This window comes from Euwallacea similis, chromosome 6 (assembly GCF_039881205.1).
Source record: "Euwallacea similis isolate ESF13 chromosome 6, ESF131.1, whole genome shotgun sequence".
In the NCBI taxonomy this organism is placed as follows: domain Eukaryota; kingdom Metazoa; phylum Arthropoda; class Insecta; order Coleoptera; family Curculionidae; genus Euwallacea; species Euwallacea similis.
In genome coordinates this window covers 1,006,545-1,031,721 of record NC_089614.1, presented here as the reverse complement: position 1 = coordinate 1,031,721, position 25,177 = coordinate 1,006,545, and the positions used below count along the sequence as shown (strand labels likewise).

Here is a 25,177-nt window from a genome sequence, read left to right as displayed (position 1 = left end):
GAAAACGGCAGAATGTTTAACATACGGCCTCAGTTTCAAGTTCTACTTCCGGCGTAATCTTTTCCTGTTCATTGTTGGTTTGCACGGTAGTGATAACTTGATTCATTTCTGGATCAATGGCCTCGTTTCTGACATCCTGAATTATATGGGATAACGCATCGCATGACCGAGATCATCTTTTCGGGCACATATATTCGATATTAAAGTAATATCCAGTAAGAAGAATAGCCAAACATTGAAGATGAGCAACAGTATGATCACTCAATCTTTTATCTGTGTTGAGATTTTGATTGATCGGGAGTTATCTATTTGCAATAAGACTGCTGTAAAGCCTGTTTGACATGCATCGACGTTCACTAAAAGAGCTCATGCCATGGATCAAAATGAGCAGACAAAAGGGAGCTAATTTGATAAGTACATCTTTAATAGCATAGAAAGCTTTTTGTCTTTGTGAGGTTCTTTTGAAGGGCATCGTAGAATTTTTCTCGGGGGAAAACCAATTTTCCAAAATAGTTAATCATTTCCAGAAAAACCCGAACTTCTTTCTGGTCAGAAACACTTGATAACTTTCATTCTCTTCTTATCAGTTTCGATTCTCCCCCTACGAGCAATTGGATTCAAGTTCTTGAAGAAATGTAAAATTTTGTCTTTTTAAGCTGCAGGTGAAAGCTCAATAGTTGTAGCCTGAATTGAGCTTCGTACAGAGGACGATCATGTTCTTTGCGAGTTGGATTATACTCAATCAATTCTCAATAGTCAATAACTTATTCATATGAGGCACTGTACAGTGTTGCGCAATCCCACAGTGTTCACACATTATCAAAGACTGGTCAAAGAATTTGCCCAATAAAATGGTTTAAAATCAATTACAAAAACAGTATATCTAAGTTAACTAGAACTGAAAAAAACTTGAATCTGTGAAACATTCCTACGCTTTTTCAAACGCCAGCATGCAAGGACTATATAGATTCTGTTTGGCCCTCGTATTATGGTCATGTCCCTCAGCATGAGATCGATACTCGGTCATTCTTCAACGATTGAGACGAGGAATTTTCACAGTGTTTCACATATTTTACATATTTACAACCCATACACTTTAATTCAGTTATTTTTTTGTTTTTCTAATATTTTTTATGTACTGAAGACGGTAACAGATTTATCATCGAAACGTTAAGAAAAGTTTTCGGCCTAGCTCTTAGTGAAGGGTGGTATTCTCAGCTAGCTTTAACTGAGAATGGCGCGCAATTTCACCACTTCAACAACTCCTACTGGACTGTGAGACGTTATTCTCAAAGAAAAGAAAAGAAAAAAATCGATAATGAGGTCTGTCCTTCAAATACACCAACCACTCCAGACGGCACATCATCTCCGTACCCAATTCCACTTATCCCTCGCACTGCCCTACTCTGTAACTCAAACACTCAATGCACCCACACACGCAATGAGTATGCAATATGTGAGTGGAAAATTGAGAAATATGAGGTCCTTAATACCCCTGCGGGAACACACTGGAAAATATGTCAGAGGACGTGAAACGACTTAATTGAGCTTCTCCGAAAGAATATCAATGTTCCTTTCTCCACTGCAAACTCGGATTAAGAACAACACCCAAGAAGCTGACTCGAATCAAGTTCAGCATTGCCAAATGTTGTCTGTCTATACAGAGTATCAATTTGAAAACTTCTCACCCCTATTATCTGGAAAAGGAATAGATTTTTTTTTAATCACCGGATACGTCGATTTTATTATCGACGCTCAACAATTTGTATGTGGAATTCACTGAGCCTCTTTCAACCTTCTATCCTGCAGAGCCATTCACTCAAATACTATCTTGAATGGTAAAGGAGGTGAGCGACACATAATTTCAAAGGAGTTTTTATTCTCTACATTTTGGTACCTCATTTGTTACATTCGACTGTTGCCATTATCAAGTCAGGCGTCTTTGATCATTCTAAAATCATTTCTCCTTTCAGTGTTTTGATAGCGTTCAAACTAATTGTAAGATTTTTTATTAAAACATGTCTTATGATTAGGAACTTGAAGTAATAAATCAATTTACCATCAAAAGAGAAAAGACGCGTTAATCACTGAAGTAAATGTTTATCAATCTAATAAATTTCCTCGGTCCCCGAAGAAACCTCTATGTAGAACGTGAATTTTTTATTGTTTATTTTTGTTTGTAACAGAATGATGATTCAGCCGAGTGGTAGCACGATAAACAAGATATTCGTAATACGGAATGAACTAATAATTGGGTGTTCTTTTGTTCGAAAACCTCGTTAGATACGACGCTAATTTTCTTTTCCTTTTGAGACGCGTTTCTCCCTCCAGGTAAAACAACATGCACAATTGGGCTCCAAATTGTAAAAGAAGCACCTGGTTTTGGTGAATTTTTGTTGCCGAATGTTAAATTTTTAAAGTTGAGGAGACCCACTTCCAGATTACTTTTATCTGTGGCAGAGCTGATCGTTTTAATATCGATTTTTCAGCACAAACAAATCGACACGTAGTTTCGTGTCAATACGTCATCCAAAAGTGACGCTTTAGATTAAGAAGGTTCTGGAAACAAAAGAATAACTCTTTCGCTGTCAGTGTTAATGGCGTCTCCGCGTTGCCTCCCGTGTCGCTCGCGAAAATTATCGAATTTCGACTGAAAATATGCAAAAAAATTTGGAAAAATGTATGCGGATTTGAGAGTTAATTAAATACAAGTGTAATGAGTGTTCGTACGGGATTGTGCTCGGTTGAAAACGGGTCAAAACCGCATTTTTAAAATTCGATTTTATTTATGATTTTCAGGAATATCGTCTCGTTTACGTTCGGGTCTCCAAGCTGCACGATCGCTGAGTAGCACATTTGGAAGGAGCTCAAATTGAATCGAAGTAAAAGTTTCGGCGACTGAAAAGAAAAAAGCCATAGGCGGACGTAAAACCGGACAGTGCAATGTGTGGAGTGTCCAAAATAAACACTAACTGAAATCTGTCTTCTCAATGGCAGCGGAATGACGTTTTGTGTTGACTCCAAAGTGATCATAATTCCAGAAGTTTACTAGCGGTAAGTGATCAGTGTTTGATCATTATACCTAATTTAACCTTGCTTAATTTTATTTTCTGTGTTGGTGACCACTTCAAGTAGTTTTTGTTACTGTTTATATCGCCGTCCTCAAGCATATACACGCTGTATAATATTGCGTTTCGCGTATCGTTTCCGTGGTTAGACCGATGAGCTGTACACTCACAAAAAAGGGTATAAAGTTATTTGAATGTTTGGAGGCCATCGTATTGTTGCTACTATTTGTCCTGACTCGTATCTTTGCAAAAGGTATTGTAAAGTTTTTTGTACGTTTTCGTACCGATATCAATTCTTAAATGATTTAGACGAGTGATAGCACGACAAACAAGATATTTAAAACACGGAATAACCTAATCATTGAGATAGCTAAAAATTAAAATCGTTTGACAATATCTTTTTCAGCATCCGAGATATAACATCATTTTCAACTTTAATTTTTGCGATTTTTTGGTACCGAAAAGTGCCTTTACAAGGCCCCACGATCTCAATGGTGGTAAACACGGTCAACACAGGTTCAAGATTTTTAATTATAATTTAGAAAATTAAATTCAATGTCTTTGTATTTCAAATGTCAATTGTGTGTGCCTCTGGTTTGAGCCGAAATTATTTGTCAATTTTGGCTCTTTCGATTTCCACGATGTTTTAAAAGTGTCGAGCACATTATCCACAAACGTGTTGTCCATAAAAATTACGAATTCCGGACAATTTGGTGAAGAAGTCGTTGTCTTTACAGGGTCGCGACACAGTGCTTACGGCTATTGTTCATAAAAGAATTAAATTTATTGATTACATATATCATTTAGCTCTCAAAGCTTTAATAAACTGAGAAAAAAATGTTATGGTTACTAGTAGCTGTATTTTTATTATACATATGTATACATCTATCAATTATGAACACGACGTATGAGCTAAATTAGTATTGTTCTCGAAAAACTTTTGACTTCTTTTTCCATCAAGTTCTCGGTGTAATACGAAATTCATTTTTTATTCCGTCGTGGTAAGTTTGCATAACGAAACTACTGCTTTAAATTCATAACTTTTCCTCAATTTTACTAAATTTGGAAACATCGCATGTATCATTTCTAAGACCGACCAGCTGTACCTTTACAAAAGGCAGGTTGTACTGATCACTTCGTAAATGATTCACTCAAAGTTAGCGCGGCGACGAATAAGATGTTTTTAATGCGTATTACAGTAATAATGGGGATAATCGTGTGTTTTTTTATTCTAAAGACTTTTGAGGTACGCCATTAACATATTCATGACTTAGTGAGTGAAGGTGGGTGGTGTTTAACTGTCATTATTGGAATGACAGTGGATGTTGCTGACGTGATTCTGGCTCACGCTTTTACTGCTCGGGGTAAGTCCTGATTGTTGTTTCTTGTGGTTTACAGTTAAGTTTTGTCAGGTCAATGAGAACGACGTAATTAGAATTTTAGTTGAAAGTCGAAATTATTTGCAATTTTAGCTCTTCTGGACAGTACTTAAGACCATCTTTAGACGCGGTCGAAGACTAATATGGCAACTTAAGCTGCTTCGAAAATAAAAAAAAAACTTTTTGTGTTTTATGTTTTAACTGTGTACGCCTCTGCTTCGAGTCGAAATGAATCCGAAACTCTAAATATTTTTAAGTTTTTTTTAGGAATTAATATTTTTTTTGTGCTTCAAGTCTCAATCGACTTCTTTCCTTGGAATTTTAAATTGATACCCTGTATATGTATTTATGCATTATACGAGTGTTCCAAGAGGTGTGTACAAACTGTATTCACGTACTCTGCGTCTGAAAATAACCTCAGTTGCTGCTTCAGGGAGCTTAAGTTTCATTAAAAAAAAAATGCAAAATTGTCAATTTCTTCAAAATACCTAGAGATATTTGAACAAAATTTTGTGGGTACCGATAGTTAAGGAAAGCCTAATTTTTAATAATTCCAGTGGCGTGTACATTAAGAGGTCATTAAATCCATTGAACGAAAATAAATTATATGCCACTAGTTGTTTAGTAACAAAAAATTAAAACTAAAAAGAAAAAAGCTCTTTTCTGTTTTCTTGTATGACACACTATTTTCGGTTAAGAACACATTAATGCCTCCGTGTGAATTTCTTTTACAAAGGTCTTTATACAATCCTATGGAACATAAAAATTTATTTAACGAAGCGTTTCGAGAATATAGTTTATATAGCAAACAAAGGATAATTTCGTCATAGAATACTACTTTATTTAAGTAGTGCATTTCTGCCTAAAACACTTTGTATGCAGAAAATTTAGAAATTGATAGTCATAAATAATAGAGCGTATTGGATGCATTAAAATACCTATTACATTAGTCTCGGTACTAAGTAAGTTTTTGAACACATAATCAAAAACACACTTCAGGAACTGATCGGAAAACATACGTCAATATATCAATTTCGTTTTAAACCGAAACACTCGATTATTCACCCACTCTTTGTTTTGACAAACAACATATAAACAACACATGTAAATGATAGAAAATCAGCAAGTCTATTTATTGGAATTAACGAGGCATATACGGCATCTGGTACAGGAGTCTTCTTTATAAATTGTACGAACTTCAAACGCCAAAATACCTACTTCATATCATTAAAAGCCAATTGGAAAACAAATAACTAAAAGCAGTGATTGACGACACTCTTTCGTTTCCTTTTTCACCGGAACAAGGGCTCCCTCGGGAATCGCGGCTTTTACCCTTCCTTTATGCTGTATACTGCCATAATTTTTACAATCATGGCTTAAACGACAAAAAATATATAGACCAAATAGCATATATTTGAACCATTGTGAGACTACGAACACATACTGAGAGCAAATGCAACCGACAAACGAAATACATACAAATAACACAACAGATTGTACTAAGACTAATTAATTATAAAGCTAAGGCACCCCAACAACCCGCTACACAGTTCATCTAACCAATTACTATACATGACAAACTGCTACACTGAAAACTGAAAAACTGCTACAAATTCATACAAGATGAAAAAACAATCGTCACAGCTGAGCCAATCTGAACTATCTTTGCCTTACAGGACAAACAAGACAATCTCGATTCTTTTCCCTGTAATCACTCTATTGGAACATTTCCAGATGATTTTTTTCTTTTCTTTGCATTTTATGAATGATTATTAATGTAAAAATGAAAGTGTTTTTATTACGGGGGCAGAAAGACCAAATGGTGAATAGCCGTTTTCTCCGGAAATAATATATATTATTTTCAGACTTTATTTTTTCCGGTTTCCGGTTTCGGAATTCCAGTTCAACCAGACATGACCTCAATTTTATTATTTGGAAAATAAAGTTATTTATTTTTACACATTCGTAAAAAACGTAAAATTTCCTTTACAGTGAAAGTGGCAGCCAAACACGGTTTTATGAAATTGTCAAAATGGTGCCAATTTTTTCATTGCTAATTCTTGTATGAATTTACAATTAATTTTCATTTACTTTATAAGGGAAACTTCCCTAAAATTCTATTGTCGATAGAAACCCGGTGTTACTGCACATTAAAATGTGACCGCACAGTACAGACCAGCACGTTGATAGGTTTGTCCTCAAGGAATGACTCAATCTCATTTGTCTTGTTTATGAGAGATCTGACATTGATATGAAGACTTGAACGCCTCATTGAATATCATCTAGATAAACTAAAACACCACTCCGGCAATACAACTTTGCCCTGTCAGTTGAAAGAAACTGGTTGCAATTTTTAAACCAAAGACACGGCGGTTGTACTTGAAGAAACGTAGTGAGTATTAATCGTGCTATTAATCGAGGACAAGGCGACCTATCTTCAGGTTAAACTGATCTTGAATAGCCACTGTAGCACGAAGAAATGGTCGAAACACAGGTTAGTTCAAGTTAGTTTAAGTTAACCATGGTGATGGCTGCTTCTTTTGTTATGCTGTCTGCAGCACCAATATATCAGGAAATACTGGAGTATGAGAAATAGGAGGCACTTCTAAAACAAGCGAATGTGACACTGACGATAACGGTAACGAGTGCTTACAAGATGGTGGCAAATGACCCCGTGCTGGTGCTAACCAAGATTCCACCCATCACGCTGAAAATGGATGAGGGGAGGTTTATGAAGGAAAATAGGAAGGAGAGTAAGATATATACCAGGGAGAGAATGTTGAACGAATGGGAGAAAATATGGGAGCCATGCGAAGGACGTAATGGATAATAATGTGAATCTTGAGCAGTAAGGAGTTTGCACTTATCGAGATCCAGCTTTTTTGCTGCTTTAAAATTGCGTTAAAATTTATAATAAATCGTCATTACGTCTTCTTGATAAATCTCTTAAATTCCCCAAATTCGGATCGTAAATAATTCTTCTGATACTCTCACCAGAAATTGTTCAATCCTCGCAGTTATTCAATACTTTTCTTAAAAAGGCAATATCACTCGTAACGCAGTTCTTCACAGTTCTGTTAAGATTATTAAAACCGAGGCAAACGATATTCCAAATTATTAAATAATTTGTACCGACATTTCCAGTACATAACCAGACCTTTGGCAATTGAACCGGAATTTTTCAGTTCCAAGTGATTTGCACTTTTGCAAGTATAATTTGTCTAATAAATTAAATCGTTGGCGTTAATAACTTCTTGTAAATACACTATTACATTTAACTGTTGAGATGAAATAGTTCTGGATGGACCTTTAAGTAAACCCTTCAGGAGAAAAACTTATAAGGTTGAAAAGGAGATTCCATGTAGCAATTTCAATTGTCCCAACATGTCTTTTGGGATCGTAGAAGACAAACATTGTATAAATAATACTAATTTCAGTAACATTGTGAGGTACTCTTTAGATTAAACCAATCTCATCTCTTTCCCTTCGCTATCCACGTTTCGTGCTTATAGCTTCTTCGCATATTCATTCATAAAGTGGACATGGATGAAATCAGGAATTTCTCGACATTAGATAGAGCATTCAAACCTGCAGGATGTAAAACAGGAATATAAAAGGAAAACCTTGGCAAATCTCAACCCTGCATGTTGTGTATAAAACGCCGCATTTGAAATTATAATGCGATCCTTTGTTGATATTGATTTTAGCTTGCGAGAAGTGTCACTCGACTGCGTTCAGTAAAGTTAACGAAATCCACATACAAATGTTTGTTATTGTCGTTAATGGCACTGAATGCCGATGATAATGTGCACATAATTGAATTAGTTGAGCATTACCATTCTACCAGCCTCTACCACACCTATGCGTCGCTAATGAACAGCAGCGAATTAAGGATTAAAATCCACTGAAATTTATTTATTTCAACACGTGTAACAACTTCTAATAACATGCTTAAATATGTTGTTAATAGATGATAAAAATATCGATTTAATAGATATATCAGGTAATTTTTTGGAAAAATAAGCCTTGCCTCGAATGAGCAAATAAGCAAGCCCCTAACATTTGTTTAATCAAAGCAAAGGTTAATTGCCCAATTAACAAACAAATTAGGTAAAAATATTTACAGTCATGAAGTGGACTTTTTGGCGCACTAAATATGTGGAAACGTGGTTAATAGAGATAGTAAAAGATTGTTTGTAGACACAACTGGCAATTGATGATGGTTTCCCAATTTCTGTGAACATGTGAGGACTCGTAAAAAATATTCAACTAACACGTTGTAAAGTTCAATAATTAGATAAAGTTTCGAAAAAAAGAGAATATTTTTAGTGGTGGAAAGCGTTATTTGTCAGTGCAATAAATCAGCCCCGAAGCAGGGTCGTTTCTGGGAAGTTAAATGTGGAACGTTGGGGTTGTGAATTAGGTTTTTCTTAATTCCAAATGATAAGGGCATTTTAGGGCACATTGTTTCTGATTAGCTAAACCGTTACAGAAATATGTGGTGTACTATAATTAAGAAAATGTTTTGAACATGCGTTCAGAAGTCTAAAATTTCAAGAAGTGTATGTAAACATGTTTTTTGATATAGACATTTAATATGCCATAGAGATTACTGTGTGGCCTATAGAGTGACACTTTTATGATGGTGGCCATCACGACGGCAACTACCACAAAAACTAACATCGGTAATATGAGTCTTTAAAGCTCATTTTCACATGTTGTATTTTCACAAAAGTACTCTTATGATAATTGGATCAACGTTATGATAATTGTAATAACTACATAGTAATATATCAAAGGCAGAGGTTCCTGCAGTTCACAATCAACGAGAAAGAGAGAACTTTCACGCTATCGGTCTTGTATGCGCCATGACAGTAGTCACAACAGTTTCGTAATTTTCGTGAGAGTACTTTTAATTATAATTTAGTTATACAATGGTTAAACTTTAACAATTTGTTCCGAAAAAATTTTAAGGATTTTCAAAAAAATTTTCATACAAAATTAACTTAGTTTTTCATGACACACCTACTCCTAAAATTTTATAGATAAGTTGTGAATCACCCTTATGGTCAAATGAGATAGTGCGATATCGTGTTATCTGCCCGGTGATATTTTTTGTGATAGTTGTCTTCACAACAGTAAAAAATCAACGAGCCTTTAAATGGGAGACAAATACCTATATGATCAAATCTATGTATATCAGTATTCAGCTTACCCCTAAACTAACCCGAATTAACCCCAAATACGTCAAATTCCTATTCAGTATTCCATTTTTCATGTCAAGATATCGTACTGCCTGCCCTTTCTACTGTGGTTGCACCCTGTGGAAAATTGGACTGTGGGGAATTGTTTTCCGATTCCGGAAAAATGTTTCGGCAATGCAGAAAATGTATTGAATGTGTAGAAAATGTATAAAATATTAAGGAAATGTGGAACATTGGGAATATATTGCAAAATTGCAATGTGGCGCACAAAATTTGAGGTAATAATTATTCCTGGGTTAACCGAATCAATGATCTAGCTGGATAAACTAAAAAGGAGGTATCTTTGTACTTGAATCTTACCACTTACAGGGTGCTGAAATCGGCAGTTTTAAATAGCACTAATTTCAAGGACAATAAATGTATGCATGTGTAATTAATGTGAAACACGCTAAAGCTTACTGAATAAATAAATAACGAACTCATTTTGTATATAACACACCCCTTCAAAAATGCGGTCTCTAGCGGCATGTCCCATTTCGCCCATCGACATGGGAAAGTTAATTGGTTAATGTAATTTACCAAATACTTTTATGCAGTCAAATAGAAGTAACCTTTGGCAGTCATTAATTATCCGCCAAATTTCGTGATTCCCATTTTATCACGTTTCGGTGTGTGATTAGTGACTTATCAAGCATCTGTGTTACTACGTAATATGTAAAAATTGGAAACCCTATACGGGCACCCCATACTGCGACTTTGCCTACAGCTGCAGCTATTTTAAAATGTAACCTCGGAATATGCAATGTGTACGCAGACCTGGCAGGATATCCAATTACTAATTAATCACAATAATTATTCACATAATCTTCATGTTGGTATCCCCCATGTTGTAACAGGGCCGCAGCAATTATTTTGTAGCCCGCTTTAGAAAAGCAAAACAGGGGCAAAATAAAAAAATATATAATTAAAATTGTGCCTTCAGGCTGTTGTTCTTTCCTAAGAGTCGGTTATTTGCCCGTAGTTCTTGTTACAAGGGGAAGGAAATTAGCTAACCTCATCGCACAGGTAAATGAATCTTAATCGCTTCCTTTCGCTGTGCTTGTATGACTAAACTGAAATTCCTCTTGAATGACACCAATAGATAAACCATCAAGAATTTTTTGCAATGTCTGTTGTCCTTGAACAGAAGTTGGTTCGTATCAAAGAAAAAAATGAAATTCATAAGCAAAACCTTGTTTTTTTTTTCCTTTCAATTATTACACAATTAAATCCGCTGTGACGCGAACAACAAAAAGCCGAAAAACACGAAGATAATAATGAAAACAATCGATGTAATTATACCGGTGTTTATTTGGAATCGAATTAATCGATGTTGTTTCAATATAAACATCCATTGGTTAGAAACATAAAAATTCTTTAAATTGACAATGTCCGCAGTTTATAGAGCGTAAAATCTTTTCAAGCCGTAAAAAAAAGCTTTAATGACTGAAACAATATCTTGCTTATTACCGCGTCGCTGCATAATTTCATCAAAAGCCTCGCTTGCTTAATTAATATCTTAGTCCTTAATTGCGTTAAATCTAGCACGTTTTTCAAAAAATATTTAACCCAGAATAAAACCAGGTATAATTTAGCTTCAACGTTTTAGTATCTTCTGGATGAAAAATGACTCACTTTTTTGGTCAGGATTCAGTTTCATCTTATCCAGGGATGAGGAATCTCTGTCGTTGTACACTAACACCCCCGAAGCTTTGCTTTTGAAGGCATTGTCCACTTTAACGTCAAAATTGCAATGACCTCTCTTAACTAAAGCTATCCAGGCTGTACCTGAAAGAAAATCAAAGGGAAAAAGGAAATTGTATCATTATCTAATGGATTTAAGGGTGCAGTAAAATTACCTGGATCTGGAAGTTTTCCGTCTGACCGGGAACTGTCAAAAGGGTAGATGCATCCCGAATGGTCATCCGGTTTATGTCTGGAGGTTACGTGTACGAGAACACCGTGGGCAGGACCTGAAACAATATAGAGAAGTTTTTACGAAAATTGGGAAACTGTTGAAGGGCGTATAGTATATATATAAACAACCTTTATTTCCTCAAAAAAAGGCTATTGACCAGACTGGTCTTTCTGGCCATCATACAAATTCTTAACTTTAAAGTGACTAAACATTAGTACAAATCAAATTTATAATCTACATCTGGAACTGTTCCAACAGGGTGGTCGACAGAAAAAGGTGATTGTCTTATTTGTCTAGTTAAGTAGAGTGGTTTCAGTATAGTCGAGTTATGACGATTGTCCCTCCATTTCTTCTGCAGTTGTAGTAGTCTTTCGGTTATTTTTGTGTTCGTATAATTATTGGTTGGGTGGATTGTGTAACGGATTTTCGGGGTGTCTTATTTTTGTAATAATAATAAAAATAACAGTGGTCGACAAATGGCTTTCTATATTTTTGTTACAGTTTTAGTGCTGATCCCTTTGTCCTTATATGTTAATGTTCTGAAATGTTTTGTACTTTTGATGATTTCCAGTCTGATGTATCGTACATGTTCAGAAATTTTAATTTTTTATCCATTGTTTTTTCCAGGTATTTCACGTTATTTGGTTCCGTTGCGTGTCTGTCTGTTATTATTATTGGTGAATCAGTTTTAATTTGATGGTTTGAGAGTAGGAGTTATTTTTTAATTATATTTAATTTTTAACCATTCTACTTCAGATTTTTGTTATTTTTGGAACAAGAGCGGAATCATTAGCCATTTTTCCAATCTTACATGGAGTTTGATATCATAATAAACTAGATGCAGTGCTTCTATCAACCAACTATATTAAAAATAATTTTAAACTGTTTAATCATGGATTTTCTTATGTGGTTTTTTGCTGTTTAATTTTGGTTTAGCATTTGTTTACAAGCTTTTTAGTAGTACATATTTCAATTTTAGGGTATTTTAACTTAGACCCAATTAAAAATTGATGAAATGAGTATCAATATTTATCTAGTATTCTAATTGCATACGGCATAATTGGCTACAAGGTGTCCGCTGTAACTGGAGGGGATTGTATACCGAATCATATCACCATCATAAAACTGACTATCACTGTAAAGGTGACCATAAAATTAATTATAAAGTAAGTGAAAGTGCTTTCACGATCATGCACCTCTCTTGACTGAAATAGCTGGGACTGTTGAGTTGAATGGGTAACGGCCGCAATCGTTTGTGAAAAGAGTCCTTTTGTACGAATTTGAAAGACGAAAAATGGGATGAACCAGGCTTTTAACAATTTGCATAATATATTACATTACTTTAACGTGAATTTCTCCCTTAAACGAGCTAGATATCTATTTGAGAAAAAAAAACGAGAAAATCTTAGTCTTAAATATCCACTAAGTTAAAATTACGTTAAAATAGAGGTACCCAAAACTTATGTGATATGATAATATGGCGAGGAACAGAATAAAAGATAAACCAATTGGCGGGATTTTGATGAAGTTTCATTTAGGTCTTAAGAAAAGCTGTCATGCATTTGTGCGATGTTTCGGCCTATATACTGGCCTTGTCGTTCAAGGAAAACTTTCCTGAAGTTCCCAGATTCAACAGGGTGACTTCAGTATTTGAGATAGGAGATAAAACTTGGATGTTCGTCTATGCCTGTTATAAACCAGTAATTTTACGAGATAATTATTCCTTCTACTAAGGCAAGCAAACTCACTTCTAATTTAGTTACTTATTCGTCATTAGATTCATTAGTTTTTCTTGAAGAGTAATCATGAGAAAGAACCATAAAACGGAATCAATAAATTTTTCTTCACACTCGTGACTATTTATAGGCCTGATGGGCAGAATTTCAGAACACACAAAAAAGTATATTCTAACCTCGTTTGTTGCAACGCCCAAAGCTCCATTTTGGAGCGTTTTTTATTCATTACGCATATTAATTATTAGTCAACAATTTTGAATGCATCGCGGGCACAAGTCCCTCTCAGTAAAACGGATCTAGCAATATCGATTTCATGGCAAATGAAAAGTTTTAAAAAATTGCAACTTCCTGAAGAATTTCACCACCAAGAGACCAAAACATTTTGTTATTAGCTTCCCAAATGAGTTACTATCTTGACTTTATGGTAACACTTTTATTGGCTGAGCAAACAGATAGGTAAGCTTGACGCTTTCTCGTTTTCTTAGCATGAAGGTAATAAAACTGTTGACGGCTGAAATTTAGTAGGATTTGGTCTTCATGTACATAAACACTGTTTACGACCTTTTTATCCCTTTCTATTGCCGTCACCATAGACGAAGTATAATTATCAAGAAGGATAATATCGGTAATTAGGAGTAAAGATGTTAATACTCTATTCGGCACACAAGGCGAGAGACCTCAATATCTCCGATAATAACTAACGTGTTTGCGGATCATGCTGTTATCCTTGTCAGGGTGATATGAATTGCTTCAAAGGTAATTGTACGAATTAACGAAGCTTGATCGTCATTACGAAAAAAATTGCTAGATCGAATATGTTTTTTCAAAGGTAAACAGGTTCGGTAATCTGTATTTATAGAGCGACTAAGGTTAATTGCTAGGAACTGGCAAATTGTGGTGGTCAAGTATTGACCTGAAGCTACGAATATCTCGGCGGTGGCCTTATAGGATTAAGGAAACGTGATATTTTGGGCATGAGATCAACAGCCAATGCGGAGGGACATTGCTCAGCTTTATATGCTATGCAGTGTTGTGAATGTACACACACGTTGCAATAGATTTCAAATTACAAAACTATAATCAGGTAATTTTGTTTGCTACATCCATATTATGTAATGCAGTAGTCTGACAAATTTCAATCGATTTGCACATGGAAGTGTTGGGTAAATAAATAACAAAAATCGCCAAATAACGCGAAAACTATTTGACTAATTCTATTCTAACGGAGCTCTTAATCTGCCAAATGACGAAATCATCGAGACTTAGTTCGGTTCTTTTTATGATGTTCAATAAGTTTAGTTTCCAATCCGAGCTCGCTTATTCCCGACAAACATAAATTGATTTACCGCCTGCCATAAAAAGTACTCAGACAATTCCTTATACTAATTGAAGTTCAATGATTCAAAATACCACACCATCCAACCAGATCAAAAAACACACTTGTGGAAAATTTCGGTCCCACGAAAGTGTATATAACCAACCCCATTAATCATGGATTACTGGATATTAGCACAAAATATTTGTCTTGGAATTAGAACTGGAATATCTTTATTAGTCACGCAGTGGTAACAACCACGTATTAACTTACCGACATATCCTCCCCCAAATCTCCCAACCTCAGTCTTATCCCACTTCCATCCGTGGTCAGTCTTGAATGTGACATTCAGGAAGGCTGAAATGAAGGAATTATCTTCGGGATTCGCGTTGAAGTTCAATGAATTCGGAACCCAATCTTCAGGCGTTGCTTCAGAAGAAGAAGCTTCCACAAAGTACAATAGAACCAAGATGAATACCGCTGATCGTTGGTTGAGGTTCTTCGCTGAGACGCACCAGATGCACATCGTCAAGGTTTGAATTTGGTTCTGAAAAAGAGAAGAATAGTTTTTGTTGTAATCAATTTAGTTTAATTGCCTCTTGTATCTTCACGTGCTCCTAAGCTCATTGATGCGCAAAATTAATGATTGAAAAATTGTTGCTAATTTAGAATAATTTAAGCAGCGAGTTTAAATTGCGTTGAAAAAATAAGCGCTGTCAATAAGTATATAGAATCATAGTCGCATATTCGATTAATCATTGTGATTGATCGGATCATTTAATGAAGCCCACGCTTAGATGAGACAATAACACACGCTTAATTCCTGCTTCTTTTAGTCGAAAATTTTGCCATTTAGGGTGTTCCAAGTGGAAATTTCGCTGGGGTTTTTCCAACAATAAAGTACCTGTACGTAAAGTTCAATATGGACTAAATCGAAGCAAAAAGTAGATTTTATGGGATAATTTTAAAAGTAGGTTTATACGGGGCAAACAAAACAAATTAGCCAGCTATATAAAACTATTGGAAACATGCCGTTGGAAGTTTTCGTTGTTTTCCCATGTGTTTTGTGACCTCGAAAATGCATTTACGGTTCTCTGATTAATGGGAACTTTGTTTTCACCTGATTTGATTAATAATAAGGCATGGAAAGTATAAGGCTGATAATTTTTTGCTATGGAGATCGGTTTTGATTGAAATTTTCCGACATTTTTCACGTATTGTAGTAGCCTTTGTTGTTCCTTATCCTCGATCCGCATGCAACAGACCTTGGAGCAAACTCACTTGGAACAACTTACGAAGCAATTTATTTCACTGGTAAATAATGAGCCTCAATCAAGTTTACAAAAATGAAGAACTCGGTCAAGGAGCTACGCGTCAGTGCGAAAACCAAGAAAGAATTTACTAGTACTAAACTAAGAGCTAAAACCATAGGCCTATTACAGCTAAGAGGCAATTATCGGCTAAATTTATTACCTGTATCTTTAAACGGAACACGTACAGATGAATAGCAAGACTGATCTTGGTACTAATGATAATGGTACTAAAATCTAGCCATGCCAGGTATATTACCAAAAAAGTGATGATGCACATAAGCGTAACATAAGCATACATTACACACCGCGATGGCTGGGCAAAGCTTGACTACAAAAATAGAGTCATTAATGTGGACACAGATAACTTGAGTCTATAATTTATTATGTTTCTTTATGTTATCACTTACAACTACTTCTAGTTTCATATAATATGCATAAGTGCAAAAAATTCAAGTGTTTGCAAATTCTAAAGGATGTTACAATTTTAAAATATATATTTATGCTATTACTAGAAATATGCCTTGGGGCCTTTTTGTTACTTTCCCATAGTTTTTACATTACCCTGTAAATTTATCCATGTGGAAATTTTGCCTCGATTAAACATTTTTTATAAAATTCTTTACATATTTTTCTTCGACTATCAAATTCTGTTCACTCAGAAGTTTTCAACACCCAACTACAAACCTTTTAAAACGTAATTATAGTATAGTACCATGTAAAAAATAAACAAATATTTAGGTTATTTTTAAATGTAAATTTATCAGACACTACAAATACTTTGGAAGTCACAACTGGACCTATTAATAACAACAAAAGATCAAAACAAAACGTATTTTAAGAACGTATTCATAGAGAAAATTCTAGATTTCACTTCGGTCCTTAAATAAACAGTAATTCGAGTTTCTATATGGGTATCTGGAAAACCATTAAAAATACAGAGTCGGTTAAATATTGAGACAAGGTTGTGCGTTTATGAGAGAGAAAGTTTGTCTTTTTAATACTAAAAAAATCTAATTGCTTCCGAAGAAACTTAGAACAACATGTATCATAAAAAGTTTATTTTTTCAGTTTTCTCCTTTGAAGTCAAATTTAGGGTACACTGCAAAATAGTCAATTTGGGGATAAAACGTGATTGAACATAACTGCATATTAACTGATATAAAACTGACCAGGGATGATGACAGGATAGCTATATCAGAATAACTACCGGTTTCAAAATACATTTACGACCTGATATTTTTTTTATTAATAAATAATTTTTTATGGAAAATGCTGTTTATTCTTTGAGTTTCTTAGGAGATTTTTTTGAATCTAAGAAGATTCTCAGAGGATATGCGTAGATTTCTGTAGATTTTGACACAGTCTTTGGAATTTTGGTAGATTTGTGATTTGTTGAAATTTCATCAAGGGATTATCAGAATCCTCATTGGAGTTTCAAACAATTTTTGAGGCGTTTTGAGAAACTATCATTGTCTCAATTTTCAGAAACTTCTTGAATTTGGGAATTGGAATTTTTATCGTTTTAAAAGTAACTTTAGGTTTATCTTTTACAATTTTTTAAATGTTTAATGATCTTCAGGATATTACGGTATACTAAGTACAGAAACCCGAACGAAAAAATAAGTACAACTCTCCAATCAACGATTTTTTAATAATATTCAACATGTCATAACTTTCGTTAACAATTAGCAATTTTCTTGAAGATTACACTGTTTGGTAGTCGAAACAACCCTGCGTAAATGTATTTTTATCCAAAAATTTAACCCAGAAACTCAAGTGTACAACTCTACAGAAGGGAGAGGCTTTAAATGTCACTAGATCTTTCCAAAAAGTACAATTTTCATGATCCTGTCACCGTTTCATTAGAAGTTGCCACTATTTGGTATTTTAAAAACCCTTTATAGGTGTAGTCTTACCCTGAAGTTTGATCCACAATCCCATGTATACCACAACTAGTCATATGAGATTCTTCGAAATAGTAGTAAATGTCTCTCATTGTTTTTAAATATGATTGAAAAAAGTTGTTCCTGTTGTTGACCCTTTATGTATTTGGAACGATTTTCCAGATATTATAACATAATATAGAAAATGGAGCACTGATATGGGGCAATGTAGGGTCCCTATCATTGCATTAAAACCGAAAAACGGACTTTAAAAATTTCGGAATTATCCTAATTTTTTTTTTATAATCTAAAAATTCTAAAGGAAAAAAGGAAGGGGGGGGGGGGGGGGGGGGCACCTACTTTTTGCCAGTTTTAAAGCTTTAAGCACCGACATTTTGCAAACCCGTGGGAAAATTTCCTTAAAAAATAGTCCAAATTGATCATCGCTTTATAAATGTTTTTGAACGGAGTGGCGACGTCCCAATTGGTTCGTGAGGTACCCAGTCAAGTTAGTGCCTATTTTTATGAATAAAAGTGTCGTAAAATGAAGATATATAAAAAACATTTAAATAGAAATAAACTGTGAACTGCACATTTCGATTTAAGGTGTCTATAGCATTTGAATAAACTTTTTCAAGCCAAGAATGGTTATAAACTAACCTGAACTAATCATCAGCCCAATGTCAAATTTAGGATTAAAACACGATTGACACTAAACGTCATATTCACTGGTGGAAAATTAACTGTATTAACTAAAAGAAATTGTCCATTCGAGCTTTTCGCTCTTGCTCCGTCATGTTACTAACACTTTTGTGCGTCATTAGATGACGACAACAGTAGACAATAACGATAACCATAAAATAACCGTTCTATGAAAACGAGTATGATTTCCTTGAGTTATTAATAAAGACAAAAGGAGTATTGGACTGGATTAAAATGTCATAAGTGACGATAAATTTATCTACGCAAAATATGCGGACGGACACTGGCCATCGCTTTTAATAAGTTTTGTCACAATTGCATGCATAATTAATTATTTTGATGAGTAATTCATTGGAAAGGCAGCAAAAATTGATTCCTCTCACGTCTTTAAAAATTCTAGTTTCACATGAAATGATGTTTTCAACACATCCATGCAATTAAAACTCTGAGCGAGTTTAACTATAAACAGGTCGATTAAAGGTAGATCGTTCTCAACCGACAAAACTCGACAAAAAAATCACGAAATCTTATGCAAATTAATCCAATTGAGCGGTCATTTCGTTTCTCTCCAAAACAATGAAATAGAGCATTTGCCGTTTTGGTCGTTTCTGAAAGGCCATTATTAGGGAAAAAAATCCTACGGAACAATAGATCGATATGGGTTTCGTGATGGTTGCTCAGACGATGTCTTGTGGTGGTAAATAAAGCTTGTCAAGAGGAAATTAGACAAATTATTTTTGGCCACGTTCTCGATTGGAATTTATAACTAAAGTTCCGTTCGGTAAAAACTTCTGAGCCAAAAAATCACAACATGGTTTTTTGTCTTTGCGACTGCTTTAAAACTCGTGGGTTATCGTGAAGATCAAATTTCAAGGTAAAAATACGTACACAATTGAAAGTCGCAAAGCATGAATAATTTATTTTTCGAAATGGTCTACTGATATTTGAAGAATCTTCCTCTTACAGCGTTGTACACATGTACTTTGAAATCAAATTTCAAGCTATAAACACATCGATAAAGGGTCGTTTGAACTATCAAACAATGAAAATTTTGAAAAAATACCTTATTTTTAGTTAAAATTATGAAATTTTGAAAATTTTATTATTGGAGGGTTTTACTGATTCGTGAAGTGCCTCCATTTTCATCATGAGCTTAGGGATCAAATTTAAGGATACAAACACTTGTGTAAAAGGTTGTGTCAACTACCAAACAATGCCAATTTCGAGAAAATAACTAATTTCTAACGAAATTACGAGGCCATGAATATTTTACGATATCTACATCCGAGTCTCTATGTAATCAAACATTAAGCAGTGTGTAACTTTGAAACCGTTGCAATATCTTACGAACCATTTATCTCAACAACTATCCTTCAATTTATTCCAATTTTGTGAGACTTTGTACGTTCGTTGAGCACATTATTTACCGGAGTGTGGCAAGTGGACGCTTTACCGCATGAGGCTCGGGGAAAAAAATGCCTAATCTAATAGCGAGTTCCGCATTGTTGCCACACCTATTTTTTCTGAAGTGAGCAGCAAATTGTTGTTTTAATACATTTGTTTGTTTTTTGCATCATTAAAACATCTCTAGAGAATTAAAAAAAATATTTAAAATTTGTGTAAGTAAGTAAGTGAGGTATTCGAAGCATACATATATCCAAATTTAACGCTCATTTAATCCCTCTCAGAAATAAAGAGACTAAACATTTACGTTTTAGGTTATTTCTGAAAGGTCGTTAAGTAGCAAAACCTCTGCGAAAAGAAGATCGATATGGAGTTCGTCATGGTTGCTCAGACGACGTCTTGTGGTGATAAATAGGGCTTGTCAGGGGGAAATTAAAACAAATTATATTTGGCCGCAATTCTAATTATAATTTATAATTAAAGCTCCGTTTAGCATAAACTGAGACCTCTTCTAGACCGATCTTCAAATTGGAAACTTCCGAGTAAAAAGTCCCTTTTTGACCTTACACCTGAAAACCCCAGATGCTGTGGAGTCATTTACCCCGCAAATCAAAACATAGTCGAACCACAATTATTTATTTTCTGTCTTCGCGAATGCTCTACAGTTCGTAGGGTCGTTAACATTGAAAGCGTTTATTATCAACCTTGATGTAGGAGAATATCAGCCACATCTGGTTTTTCCTCTCAAAGGTTAACATTCCAGTGTCATTGATAAGTGCGAAATTCCTTGAGACATCCCTCAAGAAATATCTTGTATTTATTTAGGATGAAATCCCGTCCCGTTCAGATTTAACGAGGCCATTTTTCCAATCTCTACCAACAGCTGCAAAATTTGCTTTGTATCGTATATGATTGTAGGTCTTTGACGTTCACTTATAACAAACAGGTTATTGGTTTCAATGCAGTCGTGATACCCGACACGTGCTGGCCATTACGTTGACCAGCACAAAGGGCCATCTATTATGGTCGTTCCCAGAGTCTCTTTCACATGTTGTCAGGTGTTTCTATTTTAGAAACGGGTAAACTAGACTGCCAAGCCCTTAACAATACAATAACGCAGCCTGTCTGTCAGGCCAGGGCGATATGATGATGGCAGATTTATGTATAGGACTCATTTGTGGGGCTCGGTCTAGCGTTAAATGTGTGGCTTTTAAGTAAATTGGCTTCAAAGAACCTGACTTCTTATGGTGTTCTATTAATGCAAGTATATTTTAAGGACCAGCTGAGTGAGAATATAGATTTATTCAAAATAAAATAAAAATCAAAAACCCACCCTTCGGGCAACGATGTGAACGCGCTCCAAGGGCGCGTTCTCAGTGAGTTCCTCTTTAGAAACGGTCAGTTGCATTTAAACTGTTTCACAATAGAATACTTGCATTTCAGAAACCGTCAGTTGAATTTCAGAAAATCGTTAACTTAGTACATGTCATTCCTCCTGAAGAACAACAACCCAGACAAGCGATGATCGATACATTTACATCATTGTTCTTCTGGACGCCTTTGAATAGGACTTTTTCCACGTCTAGCTACCGAAGCAGTATTTGAAATAGCGCAAACAATAGATTGCAATATCTAGGGAAGTGTGACAAATATACAGATTACCAATAACCCACACAACTTTTTCCAGTGTTAATTAAATACGATCAGAGAGAGTCACTAATATTTTCACGAATGCCATTTTGTGTGAAGTCTCTCCCTGCTGTAGCGTGGTACTCATAACCTTCTTGTTAAGGACTTTAGGTTATTGTTTCTTGGCGTAATTTGCTTAGTTAATTTGTTTTGTACTTTCATCCCTTAAGTTACGCCCATGGGCATCGATACGTATTTGAAGGATTCCATCTGGGCGCCAGACCATCGTACCCATCAGGCCATATCGAAGGGCTCTTTATGGCTGGGAAATACGCTACTAGTCAAAGGAAGCTTTCTAAATTGGACCTTTGCCGCGATACGCAATTCGGCGGATCGCAATACTTCAATGAAAGCGACTTGTATAGGTATTTGCCAGATGGCGGCGATTTTATGACCTTAGGCGCGACCATTGCCCGCAATGGCGTCTGGTATTGGTGCGCCCCTGGGTGGAGTTCCTCGGGTTTAGTACTTAAGGGATGATCGCAGTAATTTTGCTCTCTTTGACCAGTGCTCGCTCTAGACATGTGATAGTAAACGTAACTCGTAATCTTCCCAACTAAGCAAACTCCCACTTCATACTTAGACCAATACTTTACCATTATTTATATAAGTGAAATTTAATACAGTCCACTTTCGTAAACCAAATTGTTGTTTTCGTGGTTTTCGTTTATCGAAGGAACCTCAACACTTCTGGATGAAATTTCTGAGCAATCCTACATCTAAAAAGGGCTGTCTCAACCACCACTTTGTGCAAACTTCAAAAAAATTGCTATTTTCTAATGAAACTACTAGATCATGAAAATGGTATCATTTGACACGATCTAACATTTCTGGATCAAATTTCAGATTGGAACACATCTATGCATGATTGTTTCAACTATCAAGCTGTGTAAATTATTCTCATACTTAATGAAAGTTACGAGACATTGAGCATTTTGTTAATCGGTGATTTGTATTGATTCTTGAAGTCTTTCCCTTCTCTTGTGCGGTGAACATGACCTTTTGGATGAAATTTCAAGGCAAAAATACATCTATAAAGGATTAGTTCGATTATCAAGCAATGTCAATTTCCAGTAAATATCTATGTAATTGTTAATGAAACTGCGAGGTCACGAATATTTTATAATTTATACAGGTGTATTGATACTTCCAAGTCTCTCCTTCCTATAGCGTTGGAAACATGCATCTCGGGATTAGATTTCAGGCTAAAAGCACATCAATAAAGGGTTGTTTCAACAGCCAAACAGTGTAATATTCGAGAAAATACTTCATTCCTAATTAAAATTATGAGATTTTCATTTTTTTTTAAGTGAAGAATTATACTGATTCTTGAAGGTTCTCCCTTCTGTAGCGTTATACACATGAGCTTCTGGATGAAATTTTAGAATAAAAAAGCTTCTATAAAGAGGTTTGTCAACTACCATACAATAACAACTTCAAGGAAGTAACTAATTTCTAACGAAGCTACGGGGTCATGAATATTTTACCATATCTCTATCGGAGTCTCTATGTAATCAAACATGATAGTGTGTAACTTTGGAACAATCGCAATATCTGACAAACCATTTATCCGACCAATTACCTCTCAATTTATTAAAATTTTGTAAGATTTTGTACATTTTCTGAGTGCATTATTTACCTAAAAAGTGTGAAATTTGAAAGTTTATCACATCGAATTCACCGGAAAAAATGCTTAATCTAATGACGAGTTCTGCATTGTTGCCGAACTTTCTGTTTTTCTAAAGTCGATAACAAATTACTGTTTTAACATATTTTAGCTGTTTTTTTAATTGTTAAAGAAATCCCTGGGGAAATTAAAAAAATTAATATAAAATTTGTGTAGGTATTCTAAGTAATTATTTCCTCATTACCATATAGACTATTAACTATACTAATCAACTAAAATGTAGGGTGTTCCTTAGAAAAAATAATTGCCTGCTATTTCAGACCAAAAAGGGAAAGTGTAGCAACAATGCGAAAGTTGTAATACGATAGTGTGATTTCTTCACCAATTTCACGAAACCTCAGTTATAAAATTCGAAAAGGGTTTGCAAGATACACACAGTATATCTTATTAGTGGGCATGGATTATACATGGCCGTTATCATGGGATGAATAGATATACTGTGGCTTCCTCCTTATCTCTCTCATATGGCCTGGTTAAGAAAAAGACATACACAAGTGCATTTGTTTTTGTTTTGTGTCATCGGAAACATCAAATCTCCGCGTCAAATACCGATCCATTTTGAGCCGAGAAAGCTTTAACCTAGCACTACTCAACTTTCTCTGCCATTTACTACTATTTTCTTACCTTTTATAATTTAATAAACAATTCAATGTTTATCCAAAAAAATTATGAAAAGCAAAAATAACAAATAACATGAAAACATTCAAATTGCATAACGAGCGTTCGAAGGGGCCGTAAGAGTCTCAAAAATGGACCATCTCTTTGTCAGCATCACACTGAAAAGCGATTTTTAATCGGGAAAACTGCACTTTTCCTGTGAAAACTGAAAACACGCACACCGCGCGCAGAACCGCTCGATCCGCGTTTTGCGATCGTCTGAGCTCGGTCGACAATCGGCGTTCTATGCCGCAACAGCAAAGAACGCGGCAGCGGCAACAAGGCGCGCCTACAACATTTTTCTCATTTCCGAAGGTGATTGGTCGTTCACTTGGTACAGGGCCTGACTAAGTAATTTTATTTTAAACCATTCACCTCGTACTCCAAAATACAACTCCAAAGAGAAAGATGATTTGGTAGTATCAAACTTCGAAAATTTGGTATTCCTGATACTATCAAATAATTAAGACTTTGTTAAAAGACTTTGAAACGCATTAAATATCATGACAACACACAGTGATCACAGAAAAAATCTCATACTTCGAAGCGGAACGTGAAACTTAAAATTGAAGATGCTCATGACATGAAAACAGCAATTCTCAGAGTTCGAGAGAATTTTTGAGCATTTTTTTTATTGCTATTTTGCAGCTAAAGAAATTACTGTTAATACAAAAAGTCAGTTTTTCTCATTTCGTTTTACCAATTTAGATTGTTTCTACGTGCGATTCAAAGAATAAAAATATTATTAGATTTAAAAGTCACATTCGATATAAGAAAATGTATCACAATGCCAACGTTTATAACATGGCTATTCTAGAAGAGAGGCATGTTGGAGGAATGAGAAGCACTGCATGTGTGCAAGTTCTTCGATATTTACATATGAGGATGACCTATACGACAATAACATATGTATGTACCTGAGCCAGGGATTCCTTATATTTGGAGTACCTTACTCTAGCCTATATACTATTACAGATCATCTAAATAAGATCAATTGTGATTTTTAACAAAACTCGCTTTCAGAGTTTTTTTTATTCCAATTAAAATTTGTTAATTTTTTTCAGAGATATGAATTCTCAAAATTAAATTTTTTGCTGTTCCGATTTTTTTGTGCAAAAGTTTAGTTTTAAAACTTATCTATTCCTAAATGTCATCGCATTCACGCGGTATGGAAATTCCTCTT

At 35.0% G+C, this 25,177-nt stretch overlaps 2 protein-coding genes across 2 annotated transcripts in view; one reads left to right on the top strand and one right to left on the bottom strand.

The window, feature by feature from the left end:
- Positions 1 to 24,256, bottom strand: part of LOC136409410 (E3 ubiquitin-protein ligase goliath-like) — a 38,993-nt gene extending 14,737 nt beyond the window's left edge. The window contains exons 1-4 of the mRNA XM_066390888.1: positions 23,962 to 24,256; positions 14,933 to 15,206; positions 11,550 to 11,663; positions 11,326 to 11,478 (exon numbers count right to left, since the gene is read on the bottom strand). Coding sequence (XP_066246985.1) covers positions 11,326 to 11,478; positions 11,550 to 11,663; positions 14,933 to 15,185 — 520 coding nt within the window. The 5' untranslated portion in view covers positions 15,186 to 15,206; positions 23,962 to 24,256. The remainder of the gene's footprint in view (positions 1 to 11,325; positions 11,479 to 11,549; positions 11,664 to 14,932; positions 15,207 to 23,961) is intronic.
- Tps1 (Trehalose-6-phosphate synthase 1) overlaps positions 1 to 25,177 on the top strand; it is a 182,488-nt gene that overhangs the window by 119,812 nt on the left and 37,499 nt on the right. The gene's annotated exons all lie outside the window — the stretch shown is intronic.